This window comes from Eupeodes corollae, chromosome 2 (genome assembly GCF_945859685.1).
Source record: "Eupeodes corollae chromosome 2, idEupCoro1.1, whole genome shotgun sequence".
NCBI classification, from domain to species: domain Eukaryota; kingdom Metazoa; phylum Arthropoda; class Insecta; order Diptera; family Syrphidae; genus Eupeodes; species Eupeodes corollae.
In genome coordinates, this window is record NC_079148.1 from 115339221 (window position 1) to 115363053 (window position 23833).

A 23833-nucleotide genomic window follows, 5' to 3' on the forward strand; every position below is an offset into this window, starting at 1 on the left:
TATTCCTTATTAGGGTTTCTTTAATTTAATTAATTTTATAAGTAATCAACTGAATTAAATTTTTTTGTTCACATTATTTTTATGAGTTTCCTATTAATTTCTTGATTAATCTGATGGTTTTATTTTAATTAATTCCAACTGTTAAAAATGTCTGCTTTTCGGCTTTTCTGCTGATACAATCAACTCCTACAACTGCGTATAAACCATTAAATTTCCCCCAACCGTCCTTACATAATCACTTCACAATATAAATTTCATCATAATTTCAAATGAAGACGTAAATTTATACAGAGTACCACAATATCGAAACTATCAATACCTCACACCACCATCATCATCATCATAGCCAAGCATAGCTGTCAAGTACGAGTATACATAGGATTTGTGTTGTGTGCTAAAGATTCGTTTAAACTCTAATGTGCGCTCCTCGTCTCTCCTTGATTTCAATCGTTTAATTAATGCATGCACAGCACTGTAAAATTTCCACAAACATTTCTCTCAACTTAATTCTCTCTATGTAAAACGAGTATAGCAACTCCTACATCGTTATAAGCAAGGACGAAGGACTAAGAGTGGGTATAGAGCCTATTAAGATATACGAAGAAATAAAAAAGGCACCATTATTATTTTGTATCTTTTAATGACACCTTTCACCAAGATATCATCCTCAATTTTGTCAGATAGATAATAATTATTGTACGAAGAGCAAAAAGGAGCGATACGATACATTGCCAAAGATATACGCCCAATAAATTAGCAAGGAAAATTTAATTAGTGAAATATATAAACAGAACAGCGAACGAACAACAAACTACGTGATCTCGCATAACACTGCTGATGGGGATTCGGATTGGGATTGGGATAGTGAACTTACACAGTTCTGTTCTAATTTAAAATTAAGTCAGGAACACACGCACAAAAAATCGTCCAATTCTCTTGCTGCTGATAATGATGATGATGAGAGGACGACTGTGACTACGAGCTTGAGGCGGGGTAAAGAAGAAATGCTAAATGGGTCCGTAAATTTTTGAGAATGCTTTGACATCCTATTCCTGAAAAATACTTGTGACATTGAAATAAAAGAAAAGAAACACCCAAAAAAAAGGAGACAAAAAATCACCACACAAAACCTAGAGATCAAATAGACCATAACTTTAAGAAGACGGTCCAAATGTCCTTCATCCGTCGTGTCGTCAGTTGTCGGTATTCGCTTGTTGGTAGTCGGAAGTCCTTTTTGCCGGCACTGGAGAAAGTAATATTTTATGGCCATAATTCTTTATTTCAGTTTTGTGTGTGTCCTTACGACATAAAACCTAACCAAATAATCGCTGACACAGGACGAAGAATAGCCAAAACAGTTACCACCCAAACCTAACCATCAACTAAAACGCAACCCAAACCCAACATGTAATTCAATTCAGAAGAAAGATGCTAGGGTCATAGGTTGAGAGGGTATAAATGAGTATGATAAAATGTTGCGAAACAACAACTACCTATATACTCATCCTACAATACGGGTACTTATCGAATGAAGAAAGTTTCTTCAAAAAAAGAACAAGGCTATCTTCTACTCGTACATTATTTTGATAAGAACCTTTGACAACTTTCTTTTAACTTTTTTGTCAGCCTGACATGAAATTTTATTCATTTATAAGGTTATGGGCAAAATTTTGCCATCAACATATAAAAATGAATTATCATGTTTATAGGTTGCGGCCTATTGTGTATAGCAACATATTGAGTGTCTGCGGTAGGAACAAATTGTTGGGATTTAGGAAGTCGTAATCCTGGGGAAAGGGTATTTTGTTTTATATTTTGACATAAAGAAAACCTGCAATTTAGAATAAGTTATACAGCTTATAGGCTCTTTTGGGGGAGGATTTAGTAACGAAATAATCATTTTTGGAAGATAGATTTATGTGAATTACAATTCATAAAACTAAACTTGTGAGGCTTTTCCGAGTGATTGTTAATTTGATACTTACCAAAAAGCTTCTTCATTTATTTTGTGCGTCTTTGTGTTCATAGTTTATCAGAGGTTTTTTGCCTTGACAAGATCTGTGGAAAATTGTATCCACGTTATTTTTAGATGAATTTTTTCCAAAGAATGTGAACAGTAATCTTCGAGACACATGGAATTGTAATCTTTTCGTATGAGTGCAATTAGTTTTGGTTGCATTTCGTTTTGAAGTAAAGTCTGTTAGATTTATAATTTAAAGTAATTTCTTGTTCTAAAAGGTCCCCAAAGACAACATGATGTTTGCAGAACTTCTATTAATTAAGAGCCCCCAAATAGAATTCCAAATGTTGACAGTTGGTCTGCTTTGTCAAATTGCACTTGTTGACAAATTACTTTTTTTCTGTCACACAAAAAAAAAACAATTACTTTTTAAAAGAATTAAGTTTTCCAGAATTCGTGTATTGCCTTAAAAAGTTCATCACATCAGATATTTAAAACATGTCCCTTAAAAAATGCTAAAGATAACCAAAAACGGAGTTCAACATAAAATAATCTTCAAGAGTAAATTTTATGATGATTCTGCTATGACGACAACTTAGTAGAAGTAAAGATTGCCATATCTAAGATGAAGTCTAACTTGTCCCTTTGTGCAGGATGACCATGGAGAATTCAAGCTGTTCCATAAAGGTTGGAAACAACTTAACACAAATGCCAAAAAAGGTTTTAGACAAGGTGATGCGCTGTCATGTGATTTTTTTTTAACATCGTGCTTGAAAGAATAGTGCAGAGCTCCCAAGTCAACTCTAGATGCACTATTTTTCAGAATTATGTCCAATTACTAGCATATGCTGATGAAATCGAAAGAACTCAGCGTGATGTTAATGGGGCTTTTGTGAGTATTGAGGCAGAGGCAGCAAAAATGGGCTACGGTTAATGAGGGTTAAACAAAGTACATGCTGTCGTCAAGAAAGGACATACAACACCGACGTCTTGGTCAAAACGTCACCATCGACAAACGTATAGCTTTGAAGTAGTCAAGGACTTCGTCTACCTCATCAATGAGATCAAACGAAGAATGACTCTTGTTAACTACTGTTTCTTTGGGCTAAGAAAGCAATTGAGTGGCAAAGCCCTCTCTCGAAAGACCAGAGTGTCGCTATATAAAACCCTTAACATCCCGCTTGCTATACGGTGCAGAAGCATGGACTATGACAAAAGCAGATGAAAGCACCTTGGGTCGGTTCGAGAGAAAAGTTCTTTGTATAATCTACGGTCCCGTATGCATCGAAGGTAAGTAGAGGAGAAGATGGAACGACGAGCTGTACAAGCTATTCACCAACGTTTACTTAGCCAGAAGGGTAAAAGTCCAATGACTAAGATTGCTGAGTCACGTAGAGCGCATGAAAACCAATGCTCCGGCCCGGAAAGTTTTCGAATCCACATCCACAGGACAGCGCAGTAGAGGAAAACCGCGAATCAGGTGGCTCGCACAAGTGGAAAGTGACCTCACCCAACTTGGAGCTCAAAACTGGGGACATCTAGCTGGGGACCGAGCTAGATGGAGAAGTTTGTTGGGTTTGGCCCTAGTTCACACAGGACTATAGCACCACCTTAAGCAATTAAGATTCTGCGATGTAGAAATCTATAAATTAGTTTTGAAAATCTGTAGAAATCTTACTTAGTTCTTGGAACTTCTAAATAAATTTGAGAAACTTTTAATTAAATATTTTTATGGTTTTAAGAAATACGTTTCGGACTTAATTTTTAGTATCTACTAATATCGAATCCAAACTTCGTTTTAAACTCTCTGCTAAAATTTTAAAACTATGTCTTTTCAATAATATTTTTAAATTGTTTCAAAAATTGAATGTGATAGCCATCGAAAAAAGTGCAATTTGGTTACCAGGAACAAAACCTTGTTGACGAGTATTATCATATGTGTTCTCTTTAAGAAAGACACTCTGTGTACATTGCTCAATTTATGACCACCCTTACCAAAAGAACTAGTAGCCCTTTGGTGCATAAGTTTGAATCTACTGGTTCAAATAAACAATACAAAAACTTCCAACCAACTTGAAGAGTTGTGCGTCATGACTTGGGACTGGAAAGGCACACATACAAAAAATGCAACTGACCCAGGAACTGAAGTTAAACTTCATAACACAATGACGACTATTTGCTGGAATTGGTAATTGACACAAATGTATATATAGAAATGGATTTGGGTCAAGAAATATCCAAATAAGATTCAAAAGAGTTGCATTACAAAAAAAAAACCCGTTTGAGGATATAAACGCAATCGGTCCACATTAATTCAAAAGCGATGCGAAGATGTTGGTAAATCTACACAATATATTTAAGGACATGTTCAGGCCATCTCCTGTGGAAGTAAAGATAACTAATCAGCTAGATCGGAATCAGTTAGAATTTTTCATGTGGGGTTTTTCGAACAATGTTACAATTTTTAGTATGCTATCAATAACAACCATATGCATTAAAATACAAAACTACTCAAATTATAAATCCATGCGTAATCTTACTTATGTATGTGGCTATATCGCCTTAACACTTCCAACACGTTTTTTTAATACACAGTATCACTTAAAATATGCAATATCTGAAATTGTAATCCAAAAAATGCAATATTCATTTATCATTTCCCAATACGAACTAAATTACCATATTACACTCAAATGCAATAGGTTTTCACTCATGGGCTTACTCTTGAGCAGTAACGACTTCCAGCCCTATTATGACCTTCATGATGAATTTTTCATTTCTTTTCACTGCGTTTGTTTTGTTTTATGAATTTTTCCTCATATCACTAAGCTATGCGTTTTGAATATCAATTTGAAAAAGTAGGCTCCATCTGTATGTTTTTTTCTTGTAGGTATAAATACATTTGCTTGGTCAGAAATTGGTTATATTCCATTGAAGCTTTTATTTGAATCAGTACAGTACCCAATATTAAAACCGTCATGTTTAAAATTGTAAGGAATCAAAAATAAATTATATTTATCATTTTCCTTCCTGTTTTTGTTTTTAGACAATTGTTACATTTTTCGGTGTTTTGGCTGTGGTTGCTGCCAAACCTGGAGTTATTCCACCACTCGCTTATTCAGCAGCACCTTTATTAGCTGGTCCTGGAATTGTTACTGCAACCAGTAACCAAGTTATTGCAAGAAACTACAATGGTATTGCTACTGCTCCACTTTTAGCTGCTGCTCCGTTTGCTTCACCACTTGTTGCTGCAGCTTCGCCAATCGGCCTTGCTTCAGCTGACTACACAGCATCTCCTCTAACCTATGCTGCTGCTTACAATTATGCTGCTTCGCCGTTCGGAGCTAGATATATTTCTCCTTTTGGATCATTGAGTTATGCTGCTCCAGCTCAATATCTCATTTAAAAACCAAAGACTGATGATAATTATATTAAAACTTCTATTTGATAAATTTTGAATTTTTTCTGCATAAGCCTTTATAGATTTCCAATTAAGTATGAAAAAACAAAATAGGATAAGCGTTAGCTAATAAATACTTAATCTCCTAACATTTGTTGAGTTGCAAACCTCATATCGAATCTAGAATCGTAAAGTACTACTATAAGTTACGACTATTGACAGAAATTTGTAATATGTACTTAGTCAAAATAACCGAATATAAGCATAAAAGGTGGATTCAAAAATATTGTTAACTATTGAGCTATTAATTTTGTCCATATTTTGACACCTATTTTTTCAATTCAATGTTTATTAAACTTAACTGGACTGAATCACTTATTTCAAAAAGCAAATTGATCTCAAGGTTCAAAAACATAATATTATGCTAGATAACGAAAATGTCTTTAGTTCAATATAAATAAAACTTAGAAAAAGAAAAGAAAAACATTAGAAAAAAATTCAAAATTGCGAATTAAATGAGCGAATACATGGAATGTAATCAAAACCAGATGATCGGTTTCTAGGATATGAATTGGTTATTATATAAAATATTAAAACATTTAATAGAGTTTCTGAAGTCGTTCGTCAATAACCTGATAGGTCCTTATCAGCGTGGTTTCAGACCAGGTAAATCCACTATCCACCAAATATTCACACTATAGGAGATCTTGAAAAAAAACCCAGGAGCTTCAAATCGATACCCACCATCTCTTTATCGATTTAAAGCTGCGTAAGACAGCATCCATAGGGAAGAGCTCTACAGAGCAATGTATAGTTTTAGCATCCCTGTCAAACTTTTGTTTGTGCAGAATGACGATAGAGAATGCACGCTGCTCTATCAAGGTCGGAAACGATCTCACCGATGCATTTGATGTCAAAAAAGGTTTTAGACAATTCTTTAATATCGTTCTGGAAAGAATTGTGCAAAACTCAACCGTCAACACTAGAGCCACAATCTTCCAAAGATCCATCCAATTACTCGGATACGCAAATGATATTGACATAGTTGGAAGCTCAAAGCGTGATGTCAGTGGAGCGTTTTTGAGCATTGCGACGGAAGCGAAGAAGATGGGTTTAGTGGTCAATGATGGCAAGACCAACAGCCCTATTCTGCTATTCACGTGGATCGTATATTCGATTCCTTTTCACACTGCCTTTGCATTCTGCTATCCATCGGGTGAACTACATTACCCCAAACCAATTTGACATTCAAATAAACAGCCGTTCATTTAAAAAACTTGGAAATGTTGGATAAATTGTTCAGATTCATACAAAAATTAAGTTTAATCAATCCACCTAAACAGAATTATTTGTGTAATTTTTGGAAATGTACAGTATTTGACTTTTTATTCCAATAGTAAGCAGAGGAATAAGAGAATTCTCAAACAGAGAGCTTCAGAGAAATGTTAAAAGTGTCTTCATTCCCCTAAAAATGTTAATATTCTTTTATTTAAAAAAACAAATATTCTGTATTAAGCAATAAATTAGTGTTCACTTACATTTTGCTTACAAATATTAACGAACCAGACATCAAATGAAAAATCCGTTCCATTTTATATGTGGATCTGAATTGTATAGAGTGAAAGCTTTCACGTGAATAGAAGAATACCGCGCAATATTGCCGACGTTACCGACATACACAGATTCACTTTGAATGAATAGCAGAATAATAATTAGTGAAAATTCCAGTAAAATTCCCCTCGATGAATAGCAGAATAGGCCTGCAAGTATATGCGGTCATCAAAAAATTACATTGAACCACGACGTCTTGGACAAAACGTCACCATGGCCAGCTATAACTTGGAGGTAATTAAAGACTTTCTCTACCTAGGCACCGCTATAAACACAGAAAACGACACCAGCGCTAAATTGAAACGAAGAATAACTCTTGCAAATCGCTGCTTCTTTGGACTTGGAATGCAATCGAAGTAAAGTAAGACACTCATCATCCCGGTTTTCATTTATGGCGCTGAGGCCTGGACCCTGTCAAAGAAAGATGAGAGCGTCTTAGGATGCTTCGAGAGAAAAATTCTACGGGTGATTTTTGGTCCCGTATGCATAGATGGAGTACCCGTGGCATGATGGTAAGTGCGTTGGACTGTCATGCAAGGGGTCTTGGGTTCAATCCCTGCCTGTGTCACCTTTATTTAAAAAAAAATAATTTTCGCGGGGGGTACTGCCTCTTGCGAGGGATTGACAAATCCTATAAGAGTAATTCTTGTCATGAAAAAGTGCTTTCTCAAATGAGCCGTTCGGATTCGGCCTAAAATTGTAGGTCCCTCCCATTCCTGACAGCAGTACTCTCACACAGGAATGGTTGAGAGTGAGAGAGTCACTAGGCCCTAGTTCACAACGGACTGTTGCGCCACCCAATTTAATTTAATAATGCATAGATGGAGAATAGAGGAGAGATATAACGACGAACTGTACGGGCTGTACAGCGACACTGACCTAGTTAACAGAATTAAAATCCAACGGCTTAGATGGCTAGGTCATGTAGAGCAAATGGACATCAATGCTCCAGCCCGGAAAATCTTCGAATCCCGAGGAACGTATAGTAGATTAAGACTGTGTGAAGACCTCAACCAACTTTGCATGGGAAACTGGAGACGTGACCGAGCTTTCTGGACACGCACGTTGGTTGAGGTCCAATTCTGACGGGACTCTGTCGCCACCTTAAGTCAGTAAGTCAGTTAATAAAATTTTGAATTGGTACGTTACTATCGCAGTTTCAGAAACTTATAAGAGCGCATTTTGGTTTTGAAAAAAATGTATCCCGAGATTTCAAACATATGAACAAAAATTATATTCACATAAGGAAAAGACATAAGTGTAAGACAAGAATTAGTCTTGGAGATTCATAAAGCATGGTGTGCATTAAAGCGTATAACCCACACGCATTACTTAAACGTTCTACGCCATTAACAGTTTAAAACAAGATCAACCAAATAACTGCCAACAATCATCACTTGGCACAATTGGGATGTTAGCCATTGATAACTTCTGTCATAGACCTTATCTATTTCTTGGGTACAAAGAAAAAAATGTAAATTTGTTAAATCCCAAGGTAAAGGTGCAAAAATTGTCAGGTTTTTTTTTTACAAAATTACTATAACTGGAAAACAAATTCTTGGAACTAATTTTAACGTCTTCAATTCGTGGTTGAAGAGTGCATCTTTTTCTCCCCCCCCCCCCCCCCTTAAACAGTTCAACCGTAATATTGGCGCATTTAGGAATGCTCATCAATATACCCTCAAGCCCAACTTCGGTCGTACTGTCAAGTACAGAGACTCGTTCTTTAGCCGTACTGCGCGAATGCCTTATCACACTGTTTTTCCCAGTCATTACAATACTCAGGAATTCAAAACCAATGTGCACCGACATCTCCTTTCAAACCATCTCTCCTCTTCCTAGTGCTCACACTGTGTCTCTGCATAATTATGGTAGGGTTGTAATATCCCCTTAAGTTAGAGACATCGTCAAGATATCAAAACAAAACGGACCTATTAATTAGAAACTCAGAAAACACTAACATTTAATTATAATTTTAAAAAATATTCATATGTTAATAACCGTGTTTTAATTCCTTTTTGCCTATATTTAAGGTGTTTCCAATATTACCTGAAAATTATTTATTTGCATAATTAGTTTTAGTGAAACATTATTTAAATCAATTTTCTTTTTTTTTCTAGGTACATGTCACAGGCACCCGGAAAGGAATAAAAGAGAGCACACTTGCATCCCGTGAATTTGGAACTTAGCGGTTTTTCTTATTTTTTTAAATTATAAGTATTATATTATTATATATACGCTAAGTATTCAATGGTTACTAAGTACTCTCATAGATACATTGAATGTCTATATTCGTGAAGTGCAGCTAAAAAGAGAATTTTTGGCAAATGTCCTCTGTCACATAGGAAAAAATGCTTGTCATGCCTCTACAAAAAAGAAGTTATCAAAAACGTTTGTCACCTAAGTAATCGACTACTGCATCATTTTTTTTATCACAAACTTCAAGACCTTCATCGACAATTTATGTCAGCTTCGCATTATATAAGTTGTTATTATTGTTTTAGTATTATAAAGGAAAATTTGTTGGAAATGTTTATGTAACCGAATGTAGAATTTTTTTTTTTGATCTAATTCCAAAATTCAACAATTACAAACCTTTCACTACCTCTACTTTTATTTTATTAAATTTAACAAGGCTTTGACTTTTGACTACTATTCTCGTCGTTCCTATAGCTATGCCTTATTGTTTACATTCAAAGAGAATCTATAACTTTTCGCCTCCTATTAAATGTTACACCAAATTATTTTAGGTAATCGGCTGCAAATCAAAGACAATAATTCTTATATAATTTAGTCACGCTAGTTTATTTATAATCAACAAACTTCACACCTTACCAATGTTTAGCTCTAGCTACACAACGAAGCCATACGCCCTTTATTCTATTTTACTCGAATTTTACCTCTAATCCTCTTTTATCCTTTAGCATTTGAGGCTCACACATCAAAAATTCATAAAGTGACGAAATGACGTTTAGAAAGTCAGACTCTTTCTTCTGGCGACACAGCACCAACAGCTGAATTGGTCTTATAGTATGACTGTAACCTATGATGCGAAGGTGATATTCGCCAGGAAACAGAAACCCTACACCCAAACCACCATTTCTTGTGTATCCTAAGCCTTATATGTCCTGGTTCATTTCACCGTCAAGAGGGTTTTCGGAGCGCTAGCACGTTAACAAAAGACGGATCAAAATGGATTAAATTTCACGTTTCATGAATCCTCTAAACATTTTCCTTAAAAGCTTTTAAACGGCCTCCCGATCCCGATGCTGCTTCTGCTGCTGCTCACATCATCGCATGAATGGCACCAAAGAGACGACACGACACGACGACGACGGTAGTTAGTTGGTAACTTTTGAGTCTTTTGAAGGTATTGCATTGTTGGTTTGAGGTATACATATAAACCTATCTAACCTACTCGTTACTCCTATATATTTGATAGGTTGAAGCCTGAAACACTGTGATGTTGAAAACCCGTCAACTGGAACCTTGCAATGCGACACCACCGCAATAATGGCTAAGCACTTTTGGCCATTGTTCCGCTAATTGCATTTTAATGTTTAACCATCTAATGGGGCACCTGTGGAAGAAAAGGTTAACAAAAACGAAAGAAAGACACGGACGCGTGCGTTGCTTGTTGAATGACGAACATAACCAGGGACTTTTTTGTATAGGTACCTTTGACATACATAGAACTCCAGTCGTCCTGAAACGCTGCCGGCCGTGTCTTTTAAGAGTATAGAATGAAAAAAACAAAATCCAATAACTGTTTGTTTAACATCACTTTAATTTCACATTTTGACAACCATTTTATTTTCTATACACACCTATACCAACTCTATAAGGCTACGGAAGGTAGGTATAGGTTCGTTAAAAAACGGACTTAACCTAGTATAACGACTTACGTTGAACTCGCCCATGCGTATCGACATCTACGCATTCTAATCACCAGTAGGGGTTGAGAGGATAACGGACATAGCCTGGTCCGTACGCACCACTCCAAGGATAGTTGTATCCGTACCTGTACACCGGATTGTAGGGATAGTATCCTGTTGGATAGGTTGGCAAATAAGACGGATAGAACCGAGGGACTGTTGGTGTTGCGAGTGGAGGCAGCAAGGACACCGTTGGTGTGACAATTCCATTATAGGTCCTTGCTATAAACTGATGACTGTGAGCGGTCACAATTCCGGGACCTAGGATTGGTACAATTCCAGACGGCTTGGCTAAGGCACAAGCCACGATTGCGAGAATGATTGACAGAATCTAAACACACAAATATAGAAACGTAAGTTCGTTTGAGGTTAGATTTTCACACAAAAGAATTCAATGTACACCGGTGCCATGTATGAAAAGGTGGGCAGGACTTACTTGAGGTAACATTTTATAGGAACAGTTTACGAGTAAGCAGCAACAACGAGTTGGTAACGAATGAAAATGAAAGTCTGAACTGTCCCATCGTAAATCGATAATTTACTTTTATACAAAGTCTAGGACTCCATTTTTGGGATCACGGAATCCGCTGGGGCTCTCGGGTTTTCAATACGAGTCTGCCTCCGTAAAGTTATGGAGGTGGGACACCTTATGCAGTTGCATAGAAATGAAGTCACGCACCAATCTCTAATGCAAGTTTTTCTTTTTTTTAATTCAATTTAATTTCGTTTTTAATTTTTGCGATAGTGTGGCATCATCGTTATTTTGTTTTGCTATATCGTAGGTATTCAAACTTATTTTTGAATTCATTGCAGGGGCTGCATCGCATCGCGAGTTATTGTGCGTATAATAAGTTTCATAATTTTGAAATCTATGCGGGTGGTGTTAGAAATATATTATAAATATGACGTGCTGCAGTTTATGGCTAATTAACCTTGCAATTGTGTTGTTGAATTATATGGGAAGCCGATTTAAGGCATGTTTGGGATTTTTGTAATTCATTGATAAGAACAGAACTACAAGCTGTCATGAGCTGAATTCTGAATGAATTTGATTTCGTGATGTTAAAATTAGACCATGAGTCGAATTGGACATTAAAATAGCATTAAAACATGACTTACAGTTCTGCAATTTGGTTAAATGCTTTTAGGGCCGTTTAGGTTAGTCTAAATTTTTATTATATTTTATTATTTTATATATATATAAATAACGACTCAAAAGAATTCCAACGACTCGTAAATGTTCTTAAGAGGCTAAAAAAGAACCATTTTTTACTATGGGATTGGTTCATTCATAAATTAATTATATAAACACAAATATTTCCGTCAATCGTGTTCAAGTAATTTATGTGCATTTGAGAATTTTTTTAACTGTTAATCTATTTTTTAAGTATTTGTTTTTAATAAAGGAGTAATGACGTTTTATTTTTCGATTGATTTTTAGATTTTATTTTTAAGATATTGCATTAAGTATTCTAATACATATTATAATAAGTACTAATGGTTCATAACATTTTTAACATAAAAAATAAAATTAAAAATAACAACACAATATGGCAATAAGTTAAATAAAAATTGTATTCATAATGATAAAAATAAAACAGTATACATTTTAACAAAAAGAGTACTTGTTCTGATTTCCCCTATTTTTAGTTGTAGCTCCAGAAATGTAAAACGGGAGAGGATAATGTTAAAAGGCAAGCGGATTTGGTTCCTCACAAAAACATGTCCTTAAAATAACTTTTATTCAGTTCTCTTCAGAAAAGTTGGACTTGGGAAATTTTTACAGGTAAAAGTATGAAAATTTGAATATTTTTCGTTTCATCCGCACAAATGTTGTTATAAGTCGGAAAATTCTTGGCCGATTTTCAGGATTAAGGTGTCAATCGAAAGGAAAATTGGAGGCGCATTTTTCTAACGTCTAAAATTTATAGGTCGTCATATAATTTTATAAAGTTATAGGGTTGACAAGATAAAAAAGCAAGTTTTTCAGAAAATTGTAGTTTTCAAGTCTATTTTCAAACTGATTTTCAAAATGTATAGCTCTTCAAATTCTCGACTAATTAACGGTTAATTTGGTGTATAAACCATTAGCGTACGTTAATCACAAGCTTCGTAAAAGCGTTTCAAAAATTTTTGAACTGAACTTTGAGAGAATTTCCAGTCATTTGGTCGTGGCTTGTTTTAGAGGCGTGGCCTAATCTGAAAGAATAGACAATTATATGGTTTGTGGGCGTGGCTTATTTGGGGGCGTGGCCTAGAAAAAAGATATGGTCTATTTTGGGGCGTGGCTTACGTAATTGGTTTGGGGGTGTGGCCTATTTTTTGGACTTAGAATTTTTGCAGGTAAATGTATGAAAAATTGAAAAATTTTCGTTTCATCCGCACAAATGTTGTTATAAGTCGGAAAATTCTTGGCCGATTTTCAATATTAAGGTGTCTATCGAAAGGAAAATTGGAGGAGCATTTTTCTAATGCGTTATATGCATAGGTCGTCATATTATTCTGATAAGTTATAGAGTGGACAAAATAAAAATGCAAAATTTTCAGAAAATACCAGTTTTCAAGTCTATTTTCAAACTGATTTTCAAAATGTATAGCTCTTAAAATTCGTGACTAATTAACGGTTAATTTGGTGCATAAAATATTAGCGTACGTTAACCACAAGCTTCGGAAAAGCGTTTCAAACATATTTGAACTGAAATTTGAGAGAATTTTCAGTCATTTGATCGCGGCCTGTTTTAAAGGCGTGGCCTAATCTGAAAGAATAGCCAATTTTAGGATTTGTGGGCGTAGCTTATTTGGGGGTGTGGCCTAATTTAAATACATGATTTATTTTGGGCGTGGCTTACATAATTGCTTTGGGGGTGTGGCCTATTTTTTGGACTTAAAATTTTTGCAGGTAAATGTATGAAAAATTGAAAAATTTTCGTTTTATCCGCACAAATGTTGTTATAAGTCGGAAAATTCTTGGCCGATTTTCAAGATTAAGGTGTCAATCGAAAGGAAAATTGGAGGGGCTTTTTTCTAACGCCTAACATGTATAGGTCGTTATATAATTCTGATAAGTTATAGGGTGGACAAAATAAAAATGCAAAATTTTCAGAAAATTGCAGTTTTCAAGTCTGTTTTCGAACTGATTTTCAAAATGTATAGCTGTTCAAATTCTCGACTAATTAACGGTTAATTTGGTGTATAAAACATTAGCGTACGTTAACCACAAGCTTCGTAAAAGCGTTTCAAAAATTTTTGAACTGAAGTTTGAGACAATTTCCAGTCATTTGGTCGTAGCTTGTTTTAGAGGCGTGGCCTAATCTGAAAGAATAGACAATTATATGATTTGTGGGCGTGGCTTATTTGGGGGTGTGGCCTAGCAAAAAGAGATGGTTTATTTTGGGGCGTGGCTTAAATAATTTCTTTGGGGGTGTGGCCTATTTTTTGGACTTAAAATTTTTACAGGTAAATGTATGAAAAATTGAAAAATTTTCGTTTCATCTTCAGAAAAGTTGTTATAAGTCGGAAAGTACTGAATCGATTTTTAAGATTAAGGTGTGTATCGAAACGAAGATTGGAGGAGCATTTTCCTAATACGTAATATGCATAGGTCGTCATATAATTCTGATAAGTTATAGAGTGGACAAAATAAAAATGCAAAATTTTCAGAAAATATCAGTTTTCAAGTCTATTTTCGAACTGATTTTCAAAATTTATAGCTTGTCGAATTCGTGACTAATCAACGGTTAATTTGGTGTATGAAACATTTATATGCGTTTACCACAAGCTTCAGAAAAACGTTTCAAATGTTTTTGAACTGAAATTTGAGAGAATTTCCAGTCATTTGGTCGCTGCTTGATTTAGAGGCGTGGTCTAATTTGATTCAGTATCCACTTTGGGTATTTGTGGGAGTGGCTTATTTAGGGGTGTGGCCTAATTTATAGACATGGTATATTTTGGGGCGTGGCTTACATTATTACTTTGGGGGTGTGCCCTATTTTTTGGACTTAGAATTTTTGCAGGTAAATGTATGAAAAATTGCAAATTTTTCGTTTCATCTTCACAAAAGTTGTTGTAAGTCGGAAAATACTGAGTCGATTTTTAAAATTGAGGTGTCTATCGAAAGGAAAATTAGATGCGCATTTTTCTAATGTGTAATATGTATACGTCGTCATAGAATTTTATTGAGTTACAAGTAGGAAAAAGAAAAAAGTCAAGTTTTTTGAAAAATTGCGATTTTCAAGTTTATTTTCTAACCAATTTTAAAAATATATATATCATCACATTTATGACTAATGCACAATTAATTTGGTGTATCAAACATTTGTAAAGGTTAACCACAAGCTGCAAAAAAGCATTTCAAACATTTTTGAACTAACATCCGACCGAATTTTCAGCCATTTAGTCATTGAATTTTTAGTCCGTAGAGTGGCCTGATTTGTTTGTTGGGCGTGGCTTATTTTTGAAGGCTGGCCTAATTTCAGGTCGTGGTCTATCCAAATTTGTGGGTGTGTCCTAAAAAAAGAATAAATTCCATAAATTGGTCATCGAAATATAAAAATCATTATCCGTGTTTAAGAATGCCGAACATCGGACGCAACACCCTATAAAATATAACTTGCAAAATTATAACATTAAATTTCATTATATCTATGTATGCGCTTCCCGCAATGCACATCATATTTTCTTTTATGTACACACTCTATGTACTAACATAAACTGTAAATTCTCTATCTCCATTGAATTGCCTAATCTGTATACCTTTTTTAATCGTCACTCTGCATTCAATCACCAACGAGATCGGTTGGCTTAAACACTTAATCACAATTCACAACAAGTCAAACATATTTTGTACAGTCAAACATTCTACATAAATTCACACAGTTCACAATCATTAAATAATAAAATACAGTCAATTAATTATTAATAAGTTGAACAAAGTTATTTTATTTAAACAAACAACAGACGGAACATACATACAGACATTTACACGTAATTATAAACACAACAAGGAGGTACACGATTACACAAACACAAATTGGAATTGGTAACAAATTATCAAACTTACTAACACCAATTATTAAATTTACAAAATATTAACAATTTATTAAACAAAACACACTATACATTTTCACACAAATCGAACATTCATACATTCATCATTCATCCAAATCATAAATTTCATACAATCCAAATCATAAAATGGTCCTTCGATAGCCAAATGACGCTTTTTTTATGAGAAACCAGTGCCTTTCAATTTAATTAATTGAACTTAAATAAAAAAAAAAAAAAGCACAGTGCGGTTCGTAATAAAGTGGACAGGTTTTTTATTCCGGTTTTTAGACCACACATAAAAAAAAAGAGGTGATTTTGCGGGAAGGTGTAGGCCGTTATTTAGGCGTATAGTTTTGATTATTTAGACAGTTAGTCGCTAACGTTTTTTTAACAAACGGTACCTACTATTCCTAACGGGCATTTTATGCAGATATTTCATACATTTTGAAATTAAAATTAATTCAAAATACGCTTTAATTAATTCATTGTTTTTTCTAATTAAAATGAATAAAGTTATCGCAAAGCGTGGTCGTGTTAAAGGCTGTATTACTCTTACAGCAACATATGCTAGTGCGATTCCAATTTCGACGACTTCAGAGACATTAGAATTTCGTCTTGAAAAACTTAATGAAGCGTGGCAAGAGTTCATAACATTACAAAATGAACTTTTAGACTTTATCGGTACCAAAGATTACGTTGATCGTGAATCGGAATTTGCCGAATATGAGGCAAAATATTTTGAAACTCACGCTTTGCTGACAGATGCGATTCGCGTTAAATCTAAAGCTCACGGGTCTAGTGAAAAGGGTATCGCTCAAGGTTACCATACGCCGTCGGAAGATTCTGATATGAGCATGCCGTACAAGTCCGTTAAATTACCAACCATTACAATTGAACCCTTTTCGGGTGAATATAAAGATTGGCCAACTTTTCGGGACATGTTCCAGGGAACTGTCGATTCGAATAGAACAATTACCAATACGCAAAAGTTACACTTTCTAAAATCGTTTCTGCGGGGAGAAGCCGCGAATCTTCTCAAACATATTCAGTGTTCGGAAAATAATTATATTGAGGCTTGGACAAGATTAGAGCAACGTTACGATCAAAAGCATCTTATCGTCCGTTCTTTTATTCATTCGTTTCTTTCGCTTCCATCATGCAATATAGCCAACGTCCAATCGCTTCGTAAGATTACCAACGGTGCTGATGAAGCTGTGCGGGGACTCAACGCATTGGACACGAACACACGTGATCCATGGCTTATTTATCTACTTCTCCAAAAGGTAGATCAAGATACTAAGAGGGCTTGGGCTGAGGAAGTTGGTTCACGAGGTGATTCAACCATACATGAATTTTTAGAATTTCTTCAAACACGTTGCCAGTGTCTTGAAGCTTGCAGTTCTTTTCCAAATCCTACCAGCACCCGAGCGGTTCGTGCGCATTTAGTGAAATCTGGTCCAAGCTGCCCAAAATGCCAAGAAGGGCACTTACTTTCAAGTTGTCAAGCCTTTAAGACCTTGAATATCGAATCTCGTCGTGAATTCGTACGAAACAAGTCACTCTGTTTCAATTGCTTGCGTTCGGGGCATGCCTCCAATAATTGTCGCCTCACAGTTCGTTGCCATTTATGCCGCTCTCGTCATCATTCTCTTCTCCATTCGTCTCAGTCTCAAAATTCTAATCAAACATCAAATCAAACTTCGAATTTTAATTCAAGTCGTAATTCAAATCAAGGTTCTAATGCAGTTTCTGATTCAAATCATCAGTCGATAAATTCTAATTCTGAAAATCCAACTCCACATTCTTCAAATTCACTCATTGCAAATCATTCAATCTCATTCAAACCTAATCACCAAGTTTCAACAATTTTACCAACAGCTGTAGCCCGAATTCGGGATAATCAAGGACTTTATCAAATCGTGCGCGTTCTTCTCGACTCTGGTTCTCAGGTGTCATTTATAACTGAGCAAGCAGCTCAACGCCTAGGGCTCCCTCGAAAACGTTTAAGAATACCAGTAGTAGGAATTGCGTCAAAATCTGCTGGAGTAACTAATGGTTTAGTCAATCTTAACATCGTCTCTTGCTACAGTTCCGAAATGATTGATCTCAGTTGCTACGTTTTGCCTACCATCACTTCATCGCTTCCACCACTATCAATCGATCAAATTCCTCAAAATCTTTCTTCTCTGAATCTTGCTGATCCTAACTACTGCGATCCTGGTCCAATCGACATTTTGATAGGGGCTGATAGAGTTTTCAATATCATAAAGGGAGCTGCTGAAATCGAAAAAGGAGGAACTCTTACTTCGATTCCAACTATTTTTGGCTGGGTCATAGCTGGTCATCATTCACAGCACTCACCAGTAAGATCAGGAATTCAAACATTTTGTACTCGGTTAGATCATGCTCAGGAGTTTGACTTAGAAAAATTCTGGAGGCTTGAGGAAGTTTCCAACGAACAACCACTGTCTCTTGAAGAACAGTTAGCTGAGGAAAACTTCGTCAAATCTCATACTCGTCTTCAAGATGGCAGATACGAAGTACAACTACCTTTCAAGTCAACAAAACTCAATTTCGGAGATTCCTTCGGTACGGCTCTAGCGCGTTTTCATTCCATTGAACGGAAGTTCAATTGCAATCCAAATCTGAAATCTGAATACACAAAATTCATAAATGAATATATTTCACTTGGACATATGGAAGAAGTACCTTCCAATGAAATTCTAAAGTCAAACAATTCAAGCTACTATTTGCCTCATCATGCAATCTTCAAAGGTGATAGTAGTACCACCAAAATCCGAGTTGTTTTCGACGCATCTGCGAAAACTCGATCGTCTCAATCTCTAAATGAAACCCTTCTTGTGGGTCCTACCATCCAACGTGACATATTTTCAATCTGTCTTAGATCTCGTCGACATGCCTATCTCATAACAGGAGATATTGAAAAAATGTACAGGCAGATCCGGGTTTCTCGAAACCACACAGACTTTCAGCGAATTGTCTGGCGCGAAAACCCTGAAGAACCATTGAAACATTTTCGTTTGCTCACTGTCACGTACGGAACTTCGGCTGCTCCATTTTTGGCTGTAAGAGTTTTGCAACAGTTAGCTGCAGAGTCTTCAAAAACTCATCCTCGAGCATCCAAAACTCTTCTCAATGATTTTTACGTTGATGACGTCATCACCGGTTCAGACACCATTGATGATCTTATTTCTCTTCGAATTGAATTGGTGGAGTTGTTGAAATCAGCTGGATTCAACCTTCGCAAGTGGACTACGAATTGCTGGCCACTACTTATCTCTTTACCAGAGGACCAGCGCGAACTTTCACCGGTGGACTTCGAAGAATCTAATTCTGTCAAAGTTCTGGGATTGCAATGGTGCCCATCCAGAGATATCTTTTCATATAAGGTCAAATTGAATCTAGTAAATTCATGTACTAAACGCCACATCTTGTCAGATGCTTCCAAAATCTTCGATCCTTTGGGATTTCTCGCGCCGATCGTAATAGGAGTAAAAATATTGCTTCAGGAACTCTGGAGGAAGCAGATCAACTGGGATGAAGAAGTTCCAGACTCTTTATCACAGCAATGGAACAACATCAGGAACGAGCTACATATCGTGGAAAACTTCGCAATTCCAAGGATCATGCTACAAAATAAAAATGAATGGGAACTGCACGGCTTTTGCGATGCATCCCTGGATGCATACGCAGCAGTCGTCTATTGTCGAAACATAAAACCAAATAATTCTATATCTGTTACGCTCGTTGCAGCAAAATCTAAGGTTGCCCCTTTAAAAGTTTTACCTCTTCCAAGGCTTGAGTTGTGTGGAGCCTTATTACTCGTTCGATTGCTTAACAAAATTAAGATTTCATTACAGGAACCAGAAGTCAAAACGTTTGCCTGGACTGATTCATCCATTGTCTTGCATTGGTTGGCCGCTCCCCCAAAGAATTGGTCGGTATTCATTGGAAACCGTACATCTGAAATCCTCACATCGTTGCCGATAAAATCTTGGAATCATGTACGTTCGGCTTCTAATCCTGCAGATGCCGCTACAAGAGGATTGTTACCATCAACTTTGGAAAAAACTACCCTTTGGTGGGAGGGACCCCAATGGCTTAGTAAAACTCGAGATCAATGGCCATCATCAAGTTACAATACGGCAGATATCGACACTCAGCACTTGGAAGAAAGAAAGGTTAAACCAATCGCACAGGTATTACATTCAAATATAAACTCGAATCACCCATTTGAAACTATAATCAATAACTCTTCAAGCTGGTTTAAAGTAGTACGTGTAGCATCATACGTGTTTCGTTTCATCGAAAATTATTTCCTACCTAAGGAAAAGCAGAATTTAAATCCACTTTTCACGGAAGAGTTATTCTATGCCAAAATTCGAATCATAAAATATGTTCAATCGTCTTTATTTTATTCAGACATTCATTCTTTAAAAACGAAAAACGAACTTTCATCAAAAAGCAGGCTTTTAAACTTAAGTCCATTTATCGATTCTTCAGGTGTTCTTCGTGTCGGCGGTCGGCTAGAACACTCAAATCTTACCTATTCAGAAAAGCACCCCATAATTTTGTGCAAATCTCATCGAGTCGCAAAGCTAATCGTGGATTTTACACATAAAAATCACTTACATGCCGGTGCCTCGCTTTTATTCGCCTTAATCAAACAAGACTTTTATATTCTGGGTTGCAGAAATCTCGCTCGAAAGGTTGTTCGGGACTGTACTCAATGTATTCGTCAGCGTAAAGCAACATCAAAACAGCTGATGGGAAATCTTCCATCCGAACGCATTCGGTACGCTCGACCATTCAGTAGAGTAGGCTGCGATTATGCAGGTCCAATATCACTACGTTTAAATCGGGGTAGGAACCCAAAATTCGTAAAGGCTTACATAGCGCTATTCGTATGTTTCGTGACAAAGGCAATCCACATCGAACTCGTCGGTGACCTGTCATCAATTGCCTTTTTGTCAGCTCTCGACCGCTTTGTGGCCCGCCGCGGTAAACCCTGTGAGATTTGGAGCGACAACGGAACCAACTTTGTTGGTGCTAAACGTCTACTCAACGAGCTCTACAATCATCTCTGCAGTCAACAACACAACAACATCGTCATCGACCACCTGTCTAAAGACAACATCAGTTGGAAGTTTATCCCACCGTCCTCTCCACATTTCGGAGGTCTCTGGGAATCAGGTGTTCGATCCATCAAGCTGCACCTGAAACGTGTCATAGGCGATACAATACTCACCTATGAAGAAATGTACACCTTATTAACAAAAATCGAAGCTTTGCTTAATTCACGCCCAATGTGGCAAACTTCTGACTGTGACCCTATTGCCCTAACACCTTCTCATTTTTTAATAGGGGAAGCATACACAGCTGTTCCTCAACCCGATGTTTCTAACTCTGTCATTTCAATTAAAACTAATTGGTCTCTTTTGCAGGCAATGCTTCAAGGCTTTTGGAAACGTTGGCATGCTGAATTTCTTACTTCATTGCAGCAACGCTCAAAATGGCAGAAATCGCAACCAAACCTCGAAGTTGATGATGTCGTTCTCCTCAAGGAACCCAATTTGCCTCCATCTAAGTGGATCGTTGGACGAATTATCAAAACCCACCCCGGAGCAGATGAAAAATGCCGAGTAGTAACTATTCGCACCAAATTTGGAGACTACGTTCGACCAACAATCAAAATTGCTCGATTACCTTGTTCTGAAAGGCCATAGGCTTTCAGGGGGGGCTGTATGTTTAAGAATGCCGAACATCGGACGCAACACCCTATAAAATATAACTTGCAAAATTATAACATTAAATTTCATTATATCTATGTATGCGCTTCCCGCAATGCACATCATATTTTCTTTTATGTACACACTCTATGTACTAACATAAACTGTAAATTCTCTATCTCCATTGAATTGCCTAATCTGTATACCTTTTTTAATCGTCACTCTGCATTCAATCACCAACGAGATCGGTTGGCTTAAACACTTAATCACAATTCACAACAAGTCAAACATATTTTGTACAGTCAAACATTCTACATAAATTCACACAGTTCACAATCATTAAATAATAAAATACAGTCAATTAATTATTAATAAGTTGAACAAAGTTATTTTATTTAAACAAACAACAGACGGAACATACATACAGACATTTACACGTAATTATAAACACAACAAGGAGGTACACGATTACACAAACACAAATTGGAATTGGTAACAAATTATCAAACTTACTAACACCAATTATTAAATTTACAAAATATTAACAATTTATTAAACAAAACACACTATACATTTTCACACAAATCGAACATTCATACATTCATCATTCATCCAAATCATAAATTTCATACAATCCAAATCAATCCGCTTGTTTTTGGATTTCTTCTTATTTTTCAATTAACGTACAAAATTAATTATAATTAAGGAATGATAACATTAATTAAAAATGAAATTCTTTAAGGTTTTATTTTTCACCAAAAAGAATTGAAAGAAAATGCTATCTTAAAAATGAACCATATTCCGTCCTATGGGAGCTTTAAAATCAGGTCTGGTAAGGTTAGGTGTATAGTTTAGCTTCTCCATCTGAGGGGCATTGTAGGTGGGCTTTTTCTTCCTTTTTTCTGCTTAGTAAATTGATCCTAAAGAAGAGAAAAATAAAAATACATATTAAAATATCAGTATAAGTAAAAATTGATTTGATAATAAATTCATTAGAACCATTTTTCGCAAAGAAAAAAGTTTAAGGGATACTAAAAAAAATATCCTGTTTCTTTTCCAGTTAAATATAGAAGACAAAAATCATAAAACAATGTTATACGCCAAATAAGGAGCTCAAAATTAGAAACAGGACTTCCTCTAGATTTATCGCACCCACATATTTATATTTAATATTTAAGCTTGTATACCGTTTAATTAATTATAATTCATTGTCATTAAAATGTATTTATACGCGTAGGAATTACCCAAGGCCTGATAACAAAACGATATAACACTCAACATAATCATGACACTTATTGAGTGTGTCATGTTCCAGAGGGAAAGATGAGTAAGATGAGTAATAAAAGGTTTGAGGGATTGATTATTATTAAATTCCTAAATATATGAATTAAATAGCGATGTATGGCGAGACAGGCAAATCGACTACATGTTTTATCAAATCGCCCCAATCCTTTGATATCCTAAGGTTGTTCGAGGGCCTTCATTATGTTCATTTAAAGAAGCTTTATTAAATTGATTCTTAAATCGAAATTTCATATTCGTCATAGTTGTTTGAAAGTCATTGGTGTATCATTTATTATCTATGTTCATTGTACATACCTATACCCTCCAATTTGATCTTCCATAGAGCGCAAAAGATTCACATTTTTATAGGATTCCCCAGAGAGTATAATAAAAATATAATCCACTTCCGGATCTTTTTATATGCGCGTCAGTGTAGAACGAACAAAAATAATGATTTATGAATGAAACTTTATATAAGCCATTTTATAGTGTAGCCAAGAAGTGCTGTACTAAAGTTTTTGGAAATCCTACACCATATACACGGACTATCCCACCCAACTTGCTTTCCCCAAATCTGCCATCCTACTCCAAGTCAAGAACACACTTGTAGATTACTTTCATGAAACTTAAATACAAAAAAAAGGAAGAAGGATTCGTGCTTTAAAATCCAGACGCAGCGTAATAACTTTATAAATGTTGAAAGAGGTTTATGGGTTTTAACCATAACAGCACGCAGTTAATGGATTTTATATGGTATACGAGATGATGGCGCAGGTGGTAAGCGATTATAATAATTATCTTTCAGTTTGTTAAAAAGCTAATCTACGAACATTACAAAATAGTTTTT

The 23833-nt window shown here is 35.8% G+C and overlaps 3 protein-coding genes across 3 annotated transcripts; 2 read left to right on the plus strand and 1 right to left on the minus strand.

Moving 5' to 3' along the window:
• Positions 1-4938: 4938 nt before the first annotated feature.
• On the plus strand, positions 4939-5461 carry LOC129945198 (uncharacterized). Its single transcript, XM_056054855.1, has 2 exons — positions 4939-4950; positions 5007-5461. Exons 1-2 carry the CDS (start codon positions 4939-4941, stop codon positions 5364-5366), a joined length of 372 nt encoding a protein of 123 aa, XP_055910830.1. The 3' UTR covers positions 5367-5461.
• A 5273-nt stretch (positions 5462-10734) lies between these two features.
• LOC129946916 (uncharacterized) lies at positions 10735-11421 on the minus strand. Its single transcript, XM_056057295.1, has 2 exons — positions 11343-11421; positions 10735-11237 (listed from the first exon to the last, which is right to left on the minus strand). Exons 1-2 carry the CDS (start codon positions 11352-11354, stop codon positions 10917-10919), a joined length of 333 nt encoding a protein of 110 aa, XP_055913270.1. The 5' UTR covers positions 11355-11421; the 3' UTR covers positions 10735-10916.
• A 5034-nt stretch (positions 11422-16455) lies between these two features.
• On the plus strand, positions 16456-21699 carry LOC129945199 (uncharacterized). The gene has a single exon (XM_056054856.1). The coding sequence runs from the start codon at positions 16456-16458 to the stop codon at positions 21697-21699; it is 5244 nt and encodes a 1747-aa protein (XP_055910831.1).
• The last annotated feature ends 2134 nt before the right edge of the window (positions 21700-23833 follow it).

Coding starts and splice junctions, on each gene's coding strand:
- LOC129945199 (XM_056054856.1), top strand. CDS start 16,456: ATGAATAAAGTTATCGCAAAGCGTGGTCGTGTTAAAGGCTGTATTACT.